Source organism: Sander lucioperca, chromosome 2, assembly GCF_008315115.2.
Source record: "Sander lucioperca isolate FBNREF2018 chromosome 2, SLUC_FBN_1.2, whole genome shotgun sequence".
Lineage (NCBI taxonomy): Eukaryota > Metazoa > Chordata > Actinopteri > Perciformes > Percidae > Sander > Sander lucioperca.
Genome location: NC_050174.1, coordinates 47429628 through 47444364, shown reverse-complemented (window position 1 = coordinate 47444364; position 14737 = coordinate 47429628). Strand labels below are relative to the sequence as shown.

Genomic DNA, 14737 nt, shown 5'->3' with positions numbered 1-14737 from the left:
TAACTTCTTGTTATGTGTTGCAGATGAAGCGAGCTATTCTCCATCAGACTCACTACGTGGAGCTGCTGCTGGTAGTCGACAACGACAGGGTAACCTACACACACACATAATTCACATTTCTTTTTTTGGAACATTTCAAAAGTTCGTTTAAAATTCGCTCGACAATTGAATGAAAAAACGTCTAGTAACTGTGGGGCTTACTGAGTCTGAACTCTGCTGTGTTAAGCTAACAGTGTGAAGCTTGAACTAATTTCACACAGCGACTGGGGGAATGTTCCTTTAAATACATAATCATGTACTTAATGTTTACATAATCATGTACTTAATGTTTGGTCTAAAAAATGTTGTTCTTTCAGTATAATTATATGAACAAGAACGAGACAGCAGTGAGGGAAGAGATGGTTCATCTAGCCAACTTTATAGACAGCGTGAGTACACACACACACACACACACACACACACACACACACACACACACACAGACACACAAAGAGAGAAGTTTCACAAACAAGGAACAGAAAAGGAATAACCAGGAAATGTTTTTATATGAAAAATGACTTTAAAATAGTTTCAAATAAATGTTCTGTCAATCGACTCATTGATGGACTAATGGTTTCAGCTGTACTCGTATAAACTGTTGGAGTTTAATTTATAACAAAACATCATGTTATATAAACTATTCACATGTTTTGTGTGTAAAACCTTAATTTGTAATGTAACTAAAGCTGTCAGATAAAAGAAGTGGAGTAGAAGTGTAAATACTCAGTACAAGTACTTCATAATTGTACCTTACTTAAGTACCCGCACACCTTGGGTTGTTTACTTACTTACTTACTTACTTACTTACTTACTTACGTGTGTGTGTGTGTGTGTGTGTGTGTGTGTGTGTGTGTGTGTGTGTGTATTCAGATTTACGTACAGCTAAATGTTCGGGTGGTGCTGGTTGGCCTGGAGATCTGGACTCAGCAGAACCTGATCAACACTGACGGAGGAGCCGGAGAGGTGCTGAGTCGCTTTACTCAGTGGAGAGAGAAAGATCTGGTTCCCCGTCGCCGCCATGACTCAGCACAACTCATCCTGTCAGTGCACAAACACACACACACACACACACACACACACACACACACACACACACACACACATTATTCTTAATATTTATAATGATGATGATGATGATGTCCTTGCAGGAAAAAGAGTTTTGGGGGAACAGCAGGAATGGCGTTCGTCTCCACTGTCTGCTCCCGGAGCCACGGGGGCGGGATCAACGCGGTATGCTGCTGCTTACTGCTCTCTTTTTATTGTCTGACTAACCTGTCTTTCTTTTCACAAATTAATGCTGCATTTAAATCATACAGAAAAAAATGGTAAATTTAAACTCCAGGGGCAACATTTACAAAGGTTATGACTCTGAGAATGAGTGTGATCGTTTATGCCGAAGAACTAAGAATAAAGACTGTTTTTACAGACTGAAGAGGACTAACAGGGACCATTATACTGTCTTTTATTTGACTCTCTATCTGTCTGTCTCTCTCTCTCTAGTTCACCAATAACAACATTCCCTCGTTCGCCTCCATCGTGGCTCATGAACTTGGTCACAACCTTGGGATGAACCACGATGACGGACGTCCCTGTACTTGCGCCACCTCCGCCTGCATCATGAACTCTGGAGCCACGTAAGACACACACACACACACACACACACACACACACACACACACACACACACACACACACACACACACACAAACTATATCACACACACACTATCATATACACACCTACACACATGTATTCACCCAAAAATGTAAAAAAACATTTACAAAATATGTCATCTCTTCCTCCTCTCTGCAGAGGATCCAGAAACTTCAGCAGCTGTAGTGCTGATGACTTTGAGAAGATGATCTTGTTGACGGGGGGAACCTGTCTCCTGAATGTCCCTCGGCCTGACGAGGCCTACAGCGCCCCCTACTGTGGAAACAAACTGGTGGACATGGGAGAGGAGTGCGACTGTGGATCACAGAAGGTCTGTGGATAATTTTTTCAATGATAAATTAAACTTACCACTAATGTAATATATATATATATATATATATATATATATATATATATATATATATATATATATATATATATATATATATATATACTTAAACATGGAGCATTTTGTAAAGGTGCATAAATAAAATGATGTATGTATATAATGATTTAATGGTCTTACATCAGGGGCTTTCTAAGTCTGACAATATTTTTTAAGTTTTGGAACTACAGTTCCCATAATGCTTCAGGGGCTATAAAACAGGAAATATAACATTGCCAGGGATTCAGTGAGTTAGCTGTAACTTGACTTGACCCCTGTTTTTTAAGCCTATGTTTGTTTACATCTAGTCAACTGCCACCATTAAGCTGATATAAGTATTAAGCTGAATTATTATGCAGAATCAGCTTTTATCAGTGTTTGCAGTGTACCCATGGATATACAGACAACTGTCACTGGATTACTCTGATACTTAAGAATGCTTAAAAACATGATGATTCTCAGGCAAGTTCTGACATCATAAGTCATAAGTCTTTTTAGGGTTTTTATTGAAATGTATTTGTGTTAAACATTGAATAATGTATAACATTGGAAAGTGTAAGTCACACTAAATCTAAAAATATGTGTATCATGTCTGTGTGTTCGGACTTTACTGTGTTATGACTCTAAGAAGGAGTTTAATTTTTAAACAAACTGCAGCAATCTGTCTCTAGGTATTTCAAAGTACTTTAATCAGCTGATTGGTCAAAACAGCAGCCATAGCACTATAACTAACTAACTTGCTGTTGTTGTTGTTGTTGTTCTGCTGCTAACCTCCTGGGCAGAAGCCAATTTATATAGTTTGGATTTAATAGGTAATATTTATTAGATATCACAGACTAAAATGGGCTTCAACAAACACCGGAGAAGAAAAATCACACAGTCCAGTGTTGGTGGCTCAGAAACACATAATAAATCTGTATAAGATATATAGCCTTTTATTGTCATTGTACATGCTAACATACAACGGAATTTGGAGAGCTCTTATGTTTAGTGAGTTGTGACAATAATGCACTGAAAGAAAGAGCTCAGAGCCGCTGCATCCCTGCGCGCCGCCATCATACAAGCAGCATCTCTTGGAAATAAATATATGTGTAATATACATATTATATCATATTGTATGTTATGTATGTGTGTGTTGTACAGGAGTGTGAGGAGGACCCCTGCTGTGAGTATCAGACCTGTAAACTCAAGTCGGGAGCTCAGTGTGCATATGGAGAATGCTGCTACAATTGTCAGGTAAACACAACCAGCTTTCACAATACTCAGTTGGCAAACAATTCTCCACACAGAGATGTTTATTATTAGATGATATGAGGTCATATTTGGGGAATTAATATTTTAAATACATTATTATATTTACATTATTATCTACAGCACATTTATAAAAAAGTGTGTGTGTGTGTTTGTGTGTTCAGTACCTACCAGGTGGAACGGTGTGTCGGTCCAGTACAGATGAGTGTGATCTACCTGAGTACTGTAACGGCTCCTCGTCCCTTTGCCAGAGCGACGTCTTTGTCCAGGTAAGACCTGATATATTTCAGCTTTTACCTGAACCACCCCAACTCTGTCCGTCTGATTTACAGATTTACATTAGACCCACCATGCTGTACAGAGATGTTTGCTCTGCTGACACAGAAACTTTACAGGCGGCAAGTCTGAATTTGCATCCTTGCTGACTGGCTCGATCTACATCCTGTCTGTCAGCCCCCAGCAGTCTGAACTTTATCTTATTATTTTATTATTATCTTTTTCAACTATTCTTTGTGTTTCAGAATGGGCAGCCTTGCAGGAACCAGCAGGCCTACTGTTATAACGGGAAGTGCCAATACTACGACGGACAGTGTCGGGCCATATTTGGATCCAGTACGTCCTTCTGCCTGTTTATATGTTCACTGACTTTATCTGTGGTTCTGAGGTGACAAATGATGAAGACTGAAATAATGTCTGTTTGTGGGGATGATGCTACATTTACTGTTAAATTAAATGTTAGTGCTGTGCAGCACTCTAAACTAGAGTGCCAGCATTAGTACACAGTGTTGAGGATGGAATTGGGACCAAACAAATGTTTTTTCTTTTCTATTGATATGTTTTTAATATTTGTTAGAAACCATTGAACAGATATTTTTTACATTTTTATGAGGTCCATGTTGTTGATTGTTAAAGTTTATTTTAACTGTTAATCAGTATAGAAAACATTACGGTGGAGACTAACTGTTCAAAAGTGTTTGTTGTGTGAATTTTCAGTTCTGAAGTTCTCTTCTATCTTCATCTCTCCTCAGAGGCGAAGGTGGCTCCTGAAATCTGTTTTAAAGACGTCAACAGTAAAGGGGATCGCTTCGGCAACTGTGGCTACCACAACTACGGCTACAAAAAGTGTGAAAGCAGGTAACAAACACAACGCACACACACACACACACACACACACACCTTTCACTTTTCACGCTTCACGCAGTTTCAGTGTTGTCAGTGCGGTCCAGACACAACATTTGGGCCCAGAGTGAGACATCTTCACAGGTCTGTTGTCTGTTCTTGTGAAACATTACCAAGATGAGTCTGGATGACCTGAAGAGGTCTCTCTCCCAGAGAGAACAGTCTAATACATATATAAACACAATTCTGTCTTTGGTCTCAGAGTGTAAATCTAATATTTAGTATATTTCAACTATAAAGTTTGCAAGTGTGAAATCTGATCAGATTTCCAAGTCACAAGATGCTGACTGAATGATGTTTTTCTCCATCTCCATAGAAACGCTCTGTGCGGGAAGCTGCAGTGCTCTAACGTTCAGAGTGTGACAGTGTTTGGCATCGAACCGTCGATCATCAGCACGCCGATCGGAGGAGCCAAATGTTACGGAGTCGACTTCATGTTGGGATCAGACGTCCCAGATCCAGGCATGGTGAACGAAGGGACCAAGTGTGGAGACAACAAGGTGAGGAGGAGAGGAGAGGAGAGGAGGAGAGGAGAAGAGGAGGAAACAAATAAGAAGAGGAGATGTTGATTCTTGTTTCTTCTTCTGTGGCGTTCAGGTCTGCATAAACTTTGAGTGTCGCAGCACCGACATCCTGAACTACGACTGTGACGTGGAGAAGAAATGTCACGGACATGGAGTGAGAAACGTCCACCTGTCTGTCTGTGTACCTGTCTGTCTGTCAGCCAGGTGTATCACACACTAACCTGTCTGTCTGTCTGTCAGGTGTGTAACAGTAACAGGAACTGTCACTGTGAGGACGGCTGGGCTGCACCTTTCTGTGAGGTCAAAGGTTACGGAGGCAGCGTGGACAGCGGACCCACCTGGAACGGTAGCTTTTAAACCTGATTGTTGGAATATTAATGCTAACTCCAGATGCTTCTACTTTGCTGTATTTTGATCACTGTCGGTGAAACTCAGCACTTCCTGCACAAATGTTTCACAATTAAAAGCTCCACATTTAGATCGAAACTCTTGTTCATATGTCCTCCTCAGATAAAGACACGTCTGTCCGAGATGGTGTGCTGGTCTTCTTCTTCCTCGTCCTTCCTCTTCTCGCTCTGGGTGTGTTTGTTTTCCTGCGCAGGAACGAGCTGCTGCGACAACTCGGGTTGGGCCGCAGGAAGAGGTCGCAGGGATACCAGTGAGTCTGAAGTTTATTAGTTTATAAAATGGAGGGTCTCCATCATGGTTGTACAATCATCAGAATATCACAAATGTTGCTTCTCTACAGAGTGTGGCATGGTATGGTCGTATGGTAGATAAAAACAAATAGGGTTGGGTACCGAACTCTACTTTTTTGGGTACCGACCGAATTACGTCGGTACTACCGAGGACCGATTCACTTTAAATCAAACGGTACCAAATTTCGATACCTGAGAGCGCGTAAGCGCAAGCTTATCTGTCCAATCTGCATATTGACAGAGAGCGGAGCTCCGACACGCACACACACGCTCTAAACTAGTTAACGCTAATAATAGGCTATTACAAGAATAAAGTCACTATATTTCAGAAAATAATCTACCTGCACCATAGTCTGCTGTGCATTATGTGATTGCTCTGCTGATGCAGTAGATCTCAGACCTTCTGACAGACACAGAGCCCCGTTTGGGTCTCTGGTCTCTGAATGAGACAAAGTTTAGGGAAGTGGCTGTACGCTGCTCTACATCGGAGGTGGAAAACCAAAACTACGGCAGAATTACACGGAGCTCAAACGCGACACATCTGCTGCAGCATGCCCACAGCAGAGCGCGTCCATTATAAACCTGAAGCTGCACAGACTACGGACGGAAGGCGCGCTGCTCATTTCTATTTTTACAACGAAAGTGGACACTAAGCGATGCACAGGTCTGCTTCAGAGCTCCGTGTGTTTGGGAAAAGTGATTTATTTGTGATTTAAATAATGGTGCTGATGATTTTTAGAGACCCCCACAGGTGTATGATTTTACTGCTTTCATGGGAGCTCATCCTCTCTCTATGAGAGCTCAGCTCCCACTGGCTCCCACGTAATTCGAACCCTGAATCCTGAGTATCTGACTGGCGCACCCCTATCCAAAAGCACAACCAGTGTTATTAATGTTACTCTGAGTGAGCAGTGTTACCAGAATTTTTTTATTTTGATAACTGTTTTGATTCAGAATTAAAGTGGAAAAAAGTTTTGTGTTTAATGGATTTTTGTTGATGTTGAAATGAATTTTAAAACATATGGCATTGAAAAAAGTATCATTAAGGAACTGGCATCGAAACTGAGGTATCGAAATTGGCACCGGATTGAAAGATTTTGAGCGATGCCCAGCCCTAAAAACATATTGATGTGGAAATCTGTGCATGAAATGATGTACAGACTTCTCTGCCAATTTATAGACAGGAATGAACAAACAAAAATCTAGCAGTTTGTTCATTCCTGTCTATAAATTGGCAACTAGATGAAACATGATTTGGAACAGTTAAGATGTGTTCATGGGAAAGAGGAAGGGAAAACCAGCAGCACATGACATGCGTCAAAACACCTCAAATGATGCGACATGCATTCCAATATTGAACTCTGTCCAGTTACAAAGTTTTAAGGTAATATTAAGGTAGTTTTAAGATAGTATTCTTACTACTGTACATTTCTGACACATTGTCAGAAACATACAGTGCGTCCTTAAAGCTGCAAATCATAGACTATGAATGTAATATTTATACATGAGGACAAATTTAGAGTTACAACTTGTCTTTTAACTGTCGAAGAAGATTTGTACAACACCAGTCAGTGCTTTTACTAATACCCCTTTCCCACTGGCCAAAAAAAACCCACTTACACCCACCAACATCTGGCTTCGTCTGCAGTGGGATAGGTTACAATAGGCATTCACTCCCGGGACAAATGACTCTGCAGTAGGCACGGGTATTTATCGGCTCCAGCTCCAGTCGGCAGTGATGGAAACAGTACACCTGTGGTGGACACGCAAATTTTAGACTCTTTTCCAACGAAATGCTGTGACACTCGTCGTCTCCATAGCTAACTAATGTCATCTCGACCACAAATTCCATTGTCTCCGCCTCAAGAAAATACAGCATTATATACACAGAAGTCTTAAGAGAGAGATCATAATTATGACTTAAGAGTTACAATGTTATAATTTTCTCTGACAGATTTTTCATTTTTTATAAAAAAAAAAAAAATAATTATTTAAACAATTTTTTTTTCTCTTCAGTAAAACACAACCTCATTAACTTTAAGGCGAGTTCTCCGTCCCCCTTTACTGTGACATGTGGTCTCTTCTGACTCAAATCCAAAATCTCTAAGAGGTTTGACTGAAGATTTACAGGCTATAAAACCTGGCAAGAGAATGTCCTGTAACAGACTCCAGACAAAGGACAGGTGACTGCTGACATCACTTCCTGTCGCCAGGCCTCCACATCCTGAAGGTTTCAGCTTACAGTTGACAGCAGCTGACAGATGAGGACGACTCAGCTGTTGTTTCTATTAATAATCAGTTCAGACTGACAACTGTCCTCTGTGCTGCATTCAAAGACACTTTGACAGCTTTCCTATGTGCTGCGTTCAAAGACACTTTGACAGCTGTCCTTTGTGCTGCGTTCAAAGACACTTTGACAGCTGTCCTCTGTGCTGCGTTCAAAGACACTTTGATAGCTGTCGTCTGTGCTGCGTTCAAGGACACTGACAACCGCTCCAAAACTGTTTTCTGCGTTGTGTTCAAGGACATTCTGACAACTGCTCTAAAACTGTCCTCTGTGCTGTGTTCAAAGACACTTTGACAGCTGTCCTCTGTGCTGCGTTAGGGACACTCTGATAACTGCTCTCAGAACTGTGCTCTGTGCTGCTTTTAAAGCCACTCGTTTAAAAACTGACGCTTTGCTGCATTAATGTTGCTGTCAGAAAATCCATGTCAGACTTGAACTTTTAGTGTGAAAGCCTCGTGACTCCACTCACTGAGCTGATGTCATTTCCTGTCTTCAGGGCTGATGGTGCAGCTTCAGCCAATCCCAGCAGAGGACCGCCTCCCAGAGCGCAGCCTCCATCTGTTGCCCGGGGCAATGCCAACAACATTGTTAGAGACGGGGTGAGTTTACCACCTCCAGACCGACTGTGTGTGTGTGTGTGTGTGTGTGTGTGTGTGTGTTTTAGACTAAAGTACTAAAACAATCATTATTTCCAAAAGTCCTCTTGTGATCATCTGTTTTATAATATCATAATTTGTCCAAAAAAAAGTTTGCAAACAAAACGCGATTATTTGTCCTTTGTTATTATGTAGTTTTATAAATATCTTTAGCTGTCATTCATGACATCTTTAACCTCTCCAACTTTTAAATGTGTTTTCTGCTCACCCTTTTCATGAAGGTGTAACAAAAAAGCATTTTAAGAAGTTATGACCTCATCCAACAGATCAGTTAGTCACATTTCCAATTAATCACCATAGAAACACCCCTAATAATTAGTGTTGTGCTTCATGTTTTTATTGACCCCATATAGACAGTAAGCACAGACACAATGACATAAACATGTTAATGTTATAAACCTGCCTGTGACTCTGCTGATCAGGAGGCCAATGATGATGGTGATCATATCACTGTGCTCCCGGTAAGCCTCAGGTTTAGATTACTATGTTAGCCATCAGTACATGTAGGTATCCCTATGTTGGTATGACGACCACACCTCCATCCTCCTCTAGCTCCTCATATAGTTCAACTTGTGACTAGAAAATAACTTTTTCTATTTATTCTATATAAATTAATAGATTTAAATTAGAGTCTAATCAATTATTTCATACATATAAGATGCTTATTAGTGAAGACCTTTTGGAATAGCTGGCTATTAAATGTACTAATCGGTGGATACTCCAGTAAATCTGTAGAATAGTAAGTCAATGTGAGTGTGTGTGTTTGTTTGTCTGTATGTTTCCATTTCAACTAATTGAAATGATTGAGTTCACGAGTCCTAACTTCCTCTGCTCTCTCCATGTAAAGCACCACGCTCAGCTACTGCCACCACAGGAGGTAAAATACTTACTACTCACACTGTAATACTACTACTGCAATACTACTACTGTAATCTCTAATGCTGCTACTGTAGTGCTCTGAACTTTATCTGCTTGCTGCTGCTGCTTTTAGTGAATATTCTTTGTTGTAAGTTATTTTACATTCTGTGTTTGTTTTCAAGTTGTTTTAAAACATTTACTGACATTTTACTTCAGTAAAAGTAGTTATACCACAGTGTAGAAATACTCTACAAGGAAAAGTCCAGCATTTAAAATGTTACATAATAAAAGTACAAAAGTATAAGCATCAAATATATATATATATATATATATATATATATATATATATATATATATATATATATATATATATATATATATATATATATATATATACTTAAGGTACCAAAAGTACTCATTATGCAGAATAAAATATTATTGTATTACTATTATTATAGCTGCTTTAATGTGTTCATCACTTTAATGTTGCAGCTGGTAAAGGTGGAGCTCATTTGAATTACTTTATACACGGTAGTTTGTTGTGAATTTGAAATCAATACATTTGTATCTTCACCTATAATAATAAATCATAATTTATTAGTTGATTATGTGTTTTATTATTAATCAGTATCTGTAAAAACTAAAGATGTCAGATAAATGTAGAGAAGTAGAAGTATAAAGTAGGAGAAAATGGAAATACTCAAGTAAAGTACAAGTACCTCAGAATCGTACTAGTACAAGTATAGTACTTATGTAAAAGTACTTAGTTACTTTTCACCACTGCAACTTTAGTTTGACTTGAGGTTTAGTACCTCTGTGTTTTCCTGTTGCTCTTGAAGGAAAAGTGATAAAGGGTTCCTGTCTCCTCTCTACTGTCCATCATCAAATGAAATACTACAGAAGAATTAAAAAGAAAGCCAACCTCTGTGGACATGAAACTGTTGTCATCAGTTCTGTTTCTAGGAGAGGTTTAATAACCTGAAGAGGAGTTTCTACAATTACACATTTATTATATGGTTTTGAAGGGTGTTTCAGACATTTTTTAGAATAAACCTCTTTCAAATTTCAAATTCAATGTAATAAAAGGTGGTTTGTATTTATCAAGTTACACCCTGGCTTTGAAATAGCACTTTGCAGCGAGATAAACATGTACAGAGATCAAACTGAACATCTAAAATTGACAAAGAAAATGTGTCAGAAATTTAAACTAATGGGAAATTTTCCACTGTTTGTGTTTGATCAGGTGGTGGAGACCAACAGGACGGCTTCCTCCTACGCTCTGAGGCCTCCCCCTCCCCCTCTGTAAGATCCCAACTGTTTTATTTATATATATATATATATATATATATATATATATATATATATATATATATATATATATATATATATATATATATACATATACATATCAATCAATCAGTCAGTCAGTCAATCAATCAATCAATCAGCTTCTGGAACACAACACACAAATTCAAAGCCAAAAATCTCAACACAAAGTCGTCTTACTTTATCTTGCACAGATGCTGGATTCTCGCAATATCACGACAGCACACGAGAATCCATCTTGTCAGGCTTTAAGTAATAATGCATATGTGTCTGAATCACGGTGGCTCAATCAGCGTCCTGTGAGCGGCTACTGGCAGCTACGGGCGTGGTTTTTGGTCTGTGTGACGATACGGAGAGGCGACTGCTCGTTTAAAAACAACAATGGCAGCTCCTAAAGAGGTTAGCATAGATGCTGCAAAAGCATCAGTTATATCAGAACTGGAGAGTATTTCCTAATTGAAGGAAGAGAAAAGAACAGGACTGAAGGCTTTTCTTGATGGAAAAAAATGTTTTTGCTCATCTCCCGACTAACTTTAGCATGAGTTTGATAGACTGTTGATACATCCAATCACCTGCCAGGTATTTTTTTAGAGGGCCTGCCCTTTTCCAAACCGTTTCCAATGATGGCTTCTCAGATGGTTCAGTGTAACATACCATCAGGTTACCTCTTACTAGCTTTTTACGGACATTCTAACTGCATCTAAAAGTCTTGCTCAGAAGTAATGTGATGTGATGACACCTGAGATATCTCCATGACAACTGAGCAAACTCCACCCGCTGATGAAGACTGTGAGCAGTGTAAGCTAACTCTTAGCTAACTGGTCCTAAAAACATCTTCCAACAGCACCAATCTGTCTAAATAACATTTTGTATGTTGTTTTGAACAAGTGTATAAATAGAAATGTAAAAAGGAGACGTTGTGGTTCTAGCAGCACCAAGGGTTGTTGACTTCTCTTTTTTATTATGTATTTCTCTCTCAGAAAACCGAAACCTTCTGCTGCATCTCAGCCTCTGGTGCCTCAAAGACCTGCCCCCGCTCCACCTGTTTAACCAATCAGGGGGCCCTGCCCACCCCACCTGGATGACATCGCCTCTTTTTCTCCTCCTCTTCAACCCCAGTCACCCAACACTCAAAGCTGGTTACCTAGCAACAGCCAGGTAAGGATTCTGGAGACAAGATGGCAGACATTCGGTCCTGGACTACGAACTGGACCAGGAACGGGACCGCCTGACCAGGAAACTAAACCGTCAGACATCGGGACTGAACTGAAGCAGCTACTGTTCCTTACAGACTTTCTTTCTTTCTTTTGTGATGCATTGTCTGCTCTGTCACCAAACCAGCCAATCAATTTTACCTGTGACATCAACAAGCCAAATACTAGATAAACTTGTTCTTACCAAATCACATTTTGTATTCCTGCTGTTAAAAGCTCTTCTAATAATTTCACTTATTTAAATGAAGTTATTTAGCATGCTGGCTAACTTACAAACAATTGTGAGTTAGGGTTCCAAGGTTACAATTAATGCTAGTTAGCTGCAGTGTTTCCCAAATGTTATACTACTGCTAGCATTACAAAATATATGTAGTTAGCTAGCCAGTTTAACTAATGTTTGATAGCTAAGCTTACAAGTTCATGAGCTAATGCTAATTGGCCTTGTTACCAGTTAAACAGTTGGCACTGCTGAGTCATCAAATGTTTATTCATCATCATCAACATTTTGTACTCTAAAATTATTTAATTAAAACCGGCTAGCTAACAACACTAGCACGCTTACAATGTTGTGAGAAAGTGCTACATAGCAACAGTGTGTCCCAAATTTCATGCTACTGCTAGCGTTATAAAATATTCACTGTATATTTAGCTAGCCAGTTTGGTAATGTTTAACAGCTAGCAGTGCTAGCAAGCTTACATGTTTGTGAGCTAATGCCACTAGACCAGTAGCTTCCCAGTCACTACCCTAGCCTGGCTCCGCCCTCCTACGTACTTCCGTTCAATTTTCATTTTCCTTCAGTACTCCGTCTGGGTTTACGGTATATTCTTGGGTTTTCTCCAGTCAAATCTTTACCGGTCCAATCAGCAAACAGAGGGAGTGGCTGAGAACGATGACGTTGAGGTTCGGTAACCTTCGGGGAGTTCCATAATGGCGGAGAAAGATGCGAGCGAAGCCATTTGGGCCGTTGTGGCAACGCTGTCAAATATCCATAATTAAAGCACGAGCAAGAACAATATTTGCTGAGTTGTGTTGGTGGCCATGATGTTGTGGCCCTCCTCCCCACGGGGTTCGGGAAAAGTTTGATTTTCCAGCTCGCTCAGTTAGTGGTGAAGGAGTTGGCTAAGGCTAACACTAGCGATGCTAAGCCGACTTCACGACCAAACGTTAGCGATTGGTTATGGCAGATCCAGAGTGGCTCTTAGCAGATCCAATAGTTTTAAACTTCAACAGAGTACCCGCCTTCAAGGAAGTTAACACTTGTCAATGGAGAGTGGCCATTTATTAATAATTATCGACATTAGGTACTTCACCAGACAGCCAATAAATGAATGCCATTGGTGAGCTGGCTTTTTAACTGACATTTGCTAGCTTCAAACTGACAAGTTATTAGCTACAGTATATTCCACATTTCACCATGTTAACACTATTAAGTATTTACTATATAGTAAGCTAGCCAGCTTGCTAACGAATGTTTGCTTGCTAAGAGCAAACTTAAAGAGCCCCTATTATACTCCTTTTCAGCGTAATATTTGTACTCCTGGGGTCTACTAGAATAGGTTTACATGCTTTGATGTTCAAAAAACATGTTTCTCATACTGTGTTTTTTTGTACTTTATACATCTATTACATACACAAAACACGATATAACATACTAAAAGACGGGAAAAATTAAAAAAAAGCATAATAGGGGCTCTTAAAAGGCCATTAGTTAAGTTTAGTTATCTACAGTGTGTCCTAAATTTAATGCTACGTGATAGCCTTTTCAAGCTTTGTATTTGAGAATGGCACATATCTTATAATGTTAACTAATGCCAGATTTACCATTAAAATTGAAAAGTATTTTTTTAAACAATGGGTACTTTAATTCAGACAGGAGCAGCTTCTCTTTTATAACTGATGGTTTTGCTGAAATGGCAGCTTTGTAGCACCTTGCTAAGCTAATTACCATTATCTCTATCACTATATCATTCAGTGCCGAATTCTGAATGTAAAAATGTAACCACTATTAAGCGCCCTCAAAAACTCCACAATAGAACGAGAAAAGTCTCTGGTTGAAATTGATTGTGTTTTCTATTGTTAAAATTGTTAATTTTAATTCAACAATGAGGTTTAGATAAGGGTCAGTTACATATACTGAGAAGTGCTTCACTTTGATTGGCTGGTTTGAAGACGCAGACATCACTGGAAACTGATTCTTTTTTTCTTTCTCTGAATGAACGCACTGGTGCCGTCTGTTTGCACTTCCCCTCTGCTCAGCGCTGTCATAGAATGTACAGTAACGCACCCCTGCTGCTGTGCGCGGGCACGCTTGGTCTTCACCACCTGGTTCGCCCGGCGTTCTCTCTCTCTCTCCAGAATTGTAAAATCTCAGTATGCAACACTGTCTTGAGTGCAAAGCTCTTCTGAGTTTTACTCCCCCTCCTCTGCATTTGGATCTGTGCGGTACGTTGATGTTTGTGACTTTCTGCGAGGAATGCACTGTGTTGTTGTTTGACATCTAAAAGAGGAGGAAGAAGAACAGATTTATTGTATATGTTATGCCTTTATGACAAGAGAGATGACAGGAAATGACACATTCTAAGTGCTAAGAGGTATAAATTACAACAGTTCATGTTCTGTTAAATCTACTGAACATCACAGATTGAAGGTGGTTAACAGTGTTGAAT

The 14737-nt window shown here is 39.6% G+C and overlaps 1 protein-coding gene across 2 annotated transcripts in view; it reads left to right on the top strand.

The window, feature by feature from the left end:
- Positions 1 to 12805, top strand: part of adam9 (ADAM metallopeptidase domain 9) — a 37033-nt gene extending 24228 nt beyond the window's left edge. Inside the window, exons 9-26 of one of the 2 annotated variants that reach the window (XM_035999049.1) lie at positions 24 to 89; positions 357 to 428; positions 910 to 1079; positions 1188 to 1269; positions 1540 to 1673; positions 1852 to 2023; positions 3221 to 3313; positions 3493 to 3597; positions 3850 to 3940; positions 4357 to 4462; positions 4824 to 5007; positions 5105 to 5185; positions 5272 to 5377; positions 5542 to 5689; positions 8513 to 8615; positions 9520 to 9549; positions 10774 to 10832; positions 11837 to 12805. In XM_035999049.1, coding sequence (XP_035854942.1) covers positions 24 to 89; positions 357 to 428; positions 910 to 1079; positions 1188 to 1269; positions 1540 to 1673; positions 1852 to 2023; positions 3221 to 3313; positions 3493 to 3597; positions 3850 to 3940; positions 4357 to 4462; positions 4824 to 5007; positions 5105 to 5185; positions 5272 to 5377; positions 5542 to 5689; positions 8513 to 8615; positions 9520 to 9549; positions 10774 to 10832; positions 11837 to 11906 — 1872 coding nt within the window. In that variant the 3' untranslated portion in view covers positions 11907 to 12805. The remainder of the gene's footprint in view (positions 1 to 23; positions 90 to 356; positions 429 to 909; positions 1080 to 1187; positions 1270 to 1539; positions 1674 to 1851; positions 2024 to 3220; positions 3314 to 3492; positions 3598 to 3849; positions 3941 to 4356; positions 4463 to 4823; positions 5008 to 5104; positions 5186 to 5271; positions 5378 to 5541; positions 5690 to 8512; positions 8616 to 9519; positions 9550 to 10773; positions 10833 to 11836) is intronic. The other variant, XM_031309305.2, reaches the window with a different exon arrangement.
- Positions 12806 to 14737: the final 1932 nt, after the last annotated feature.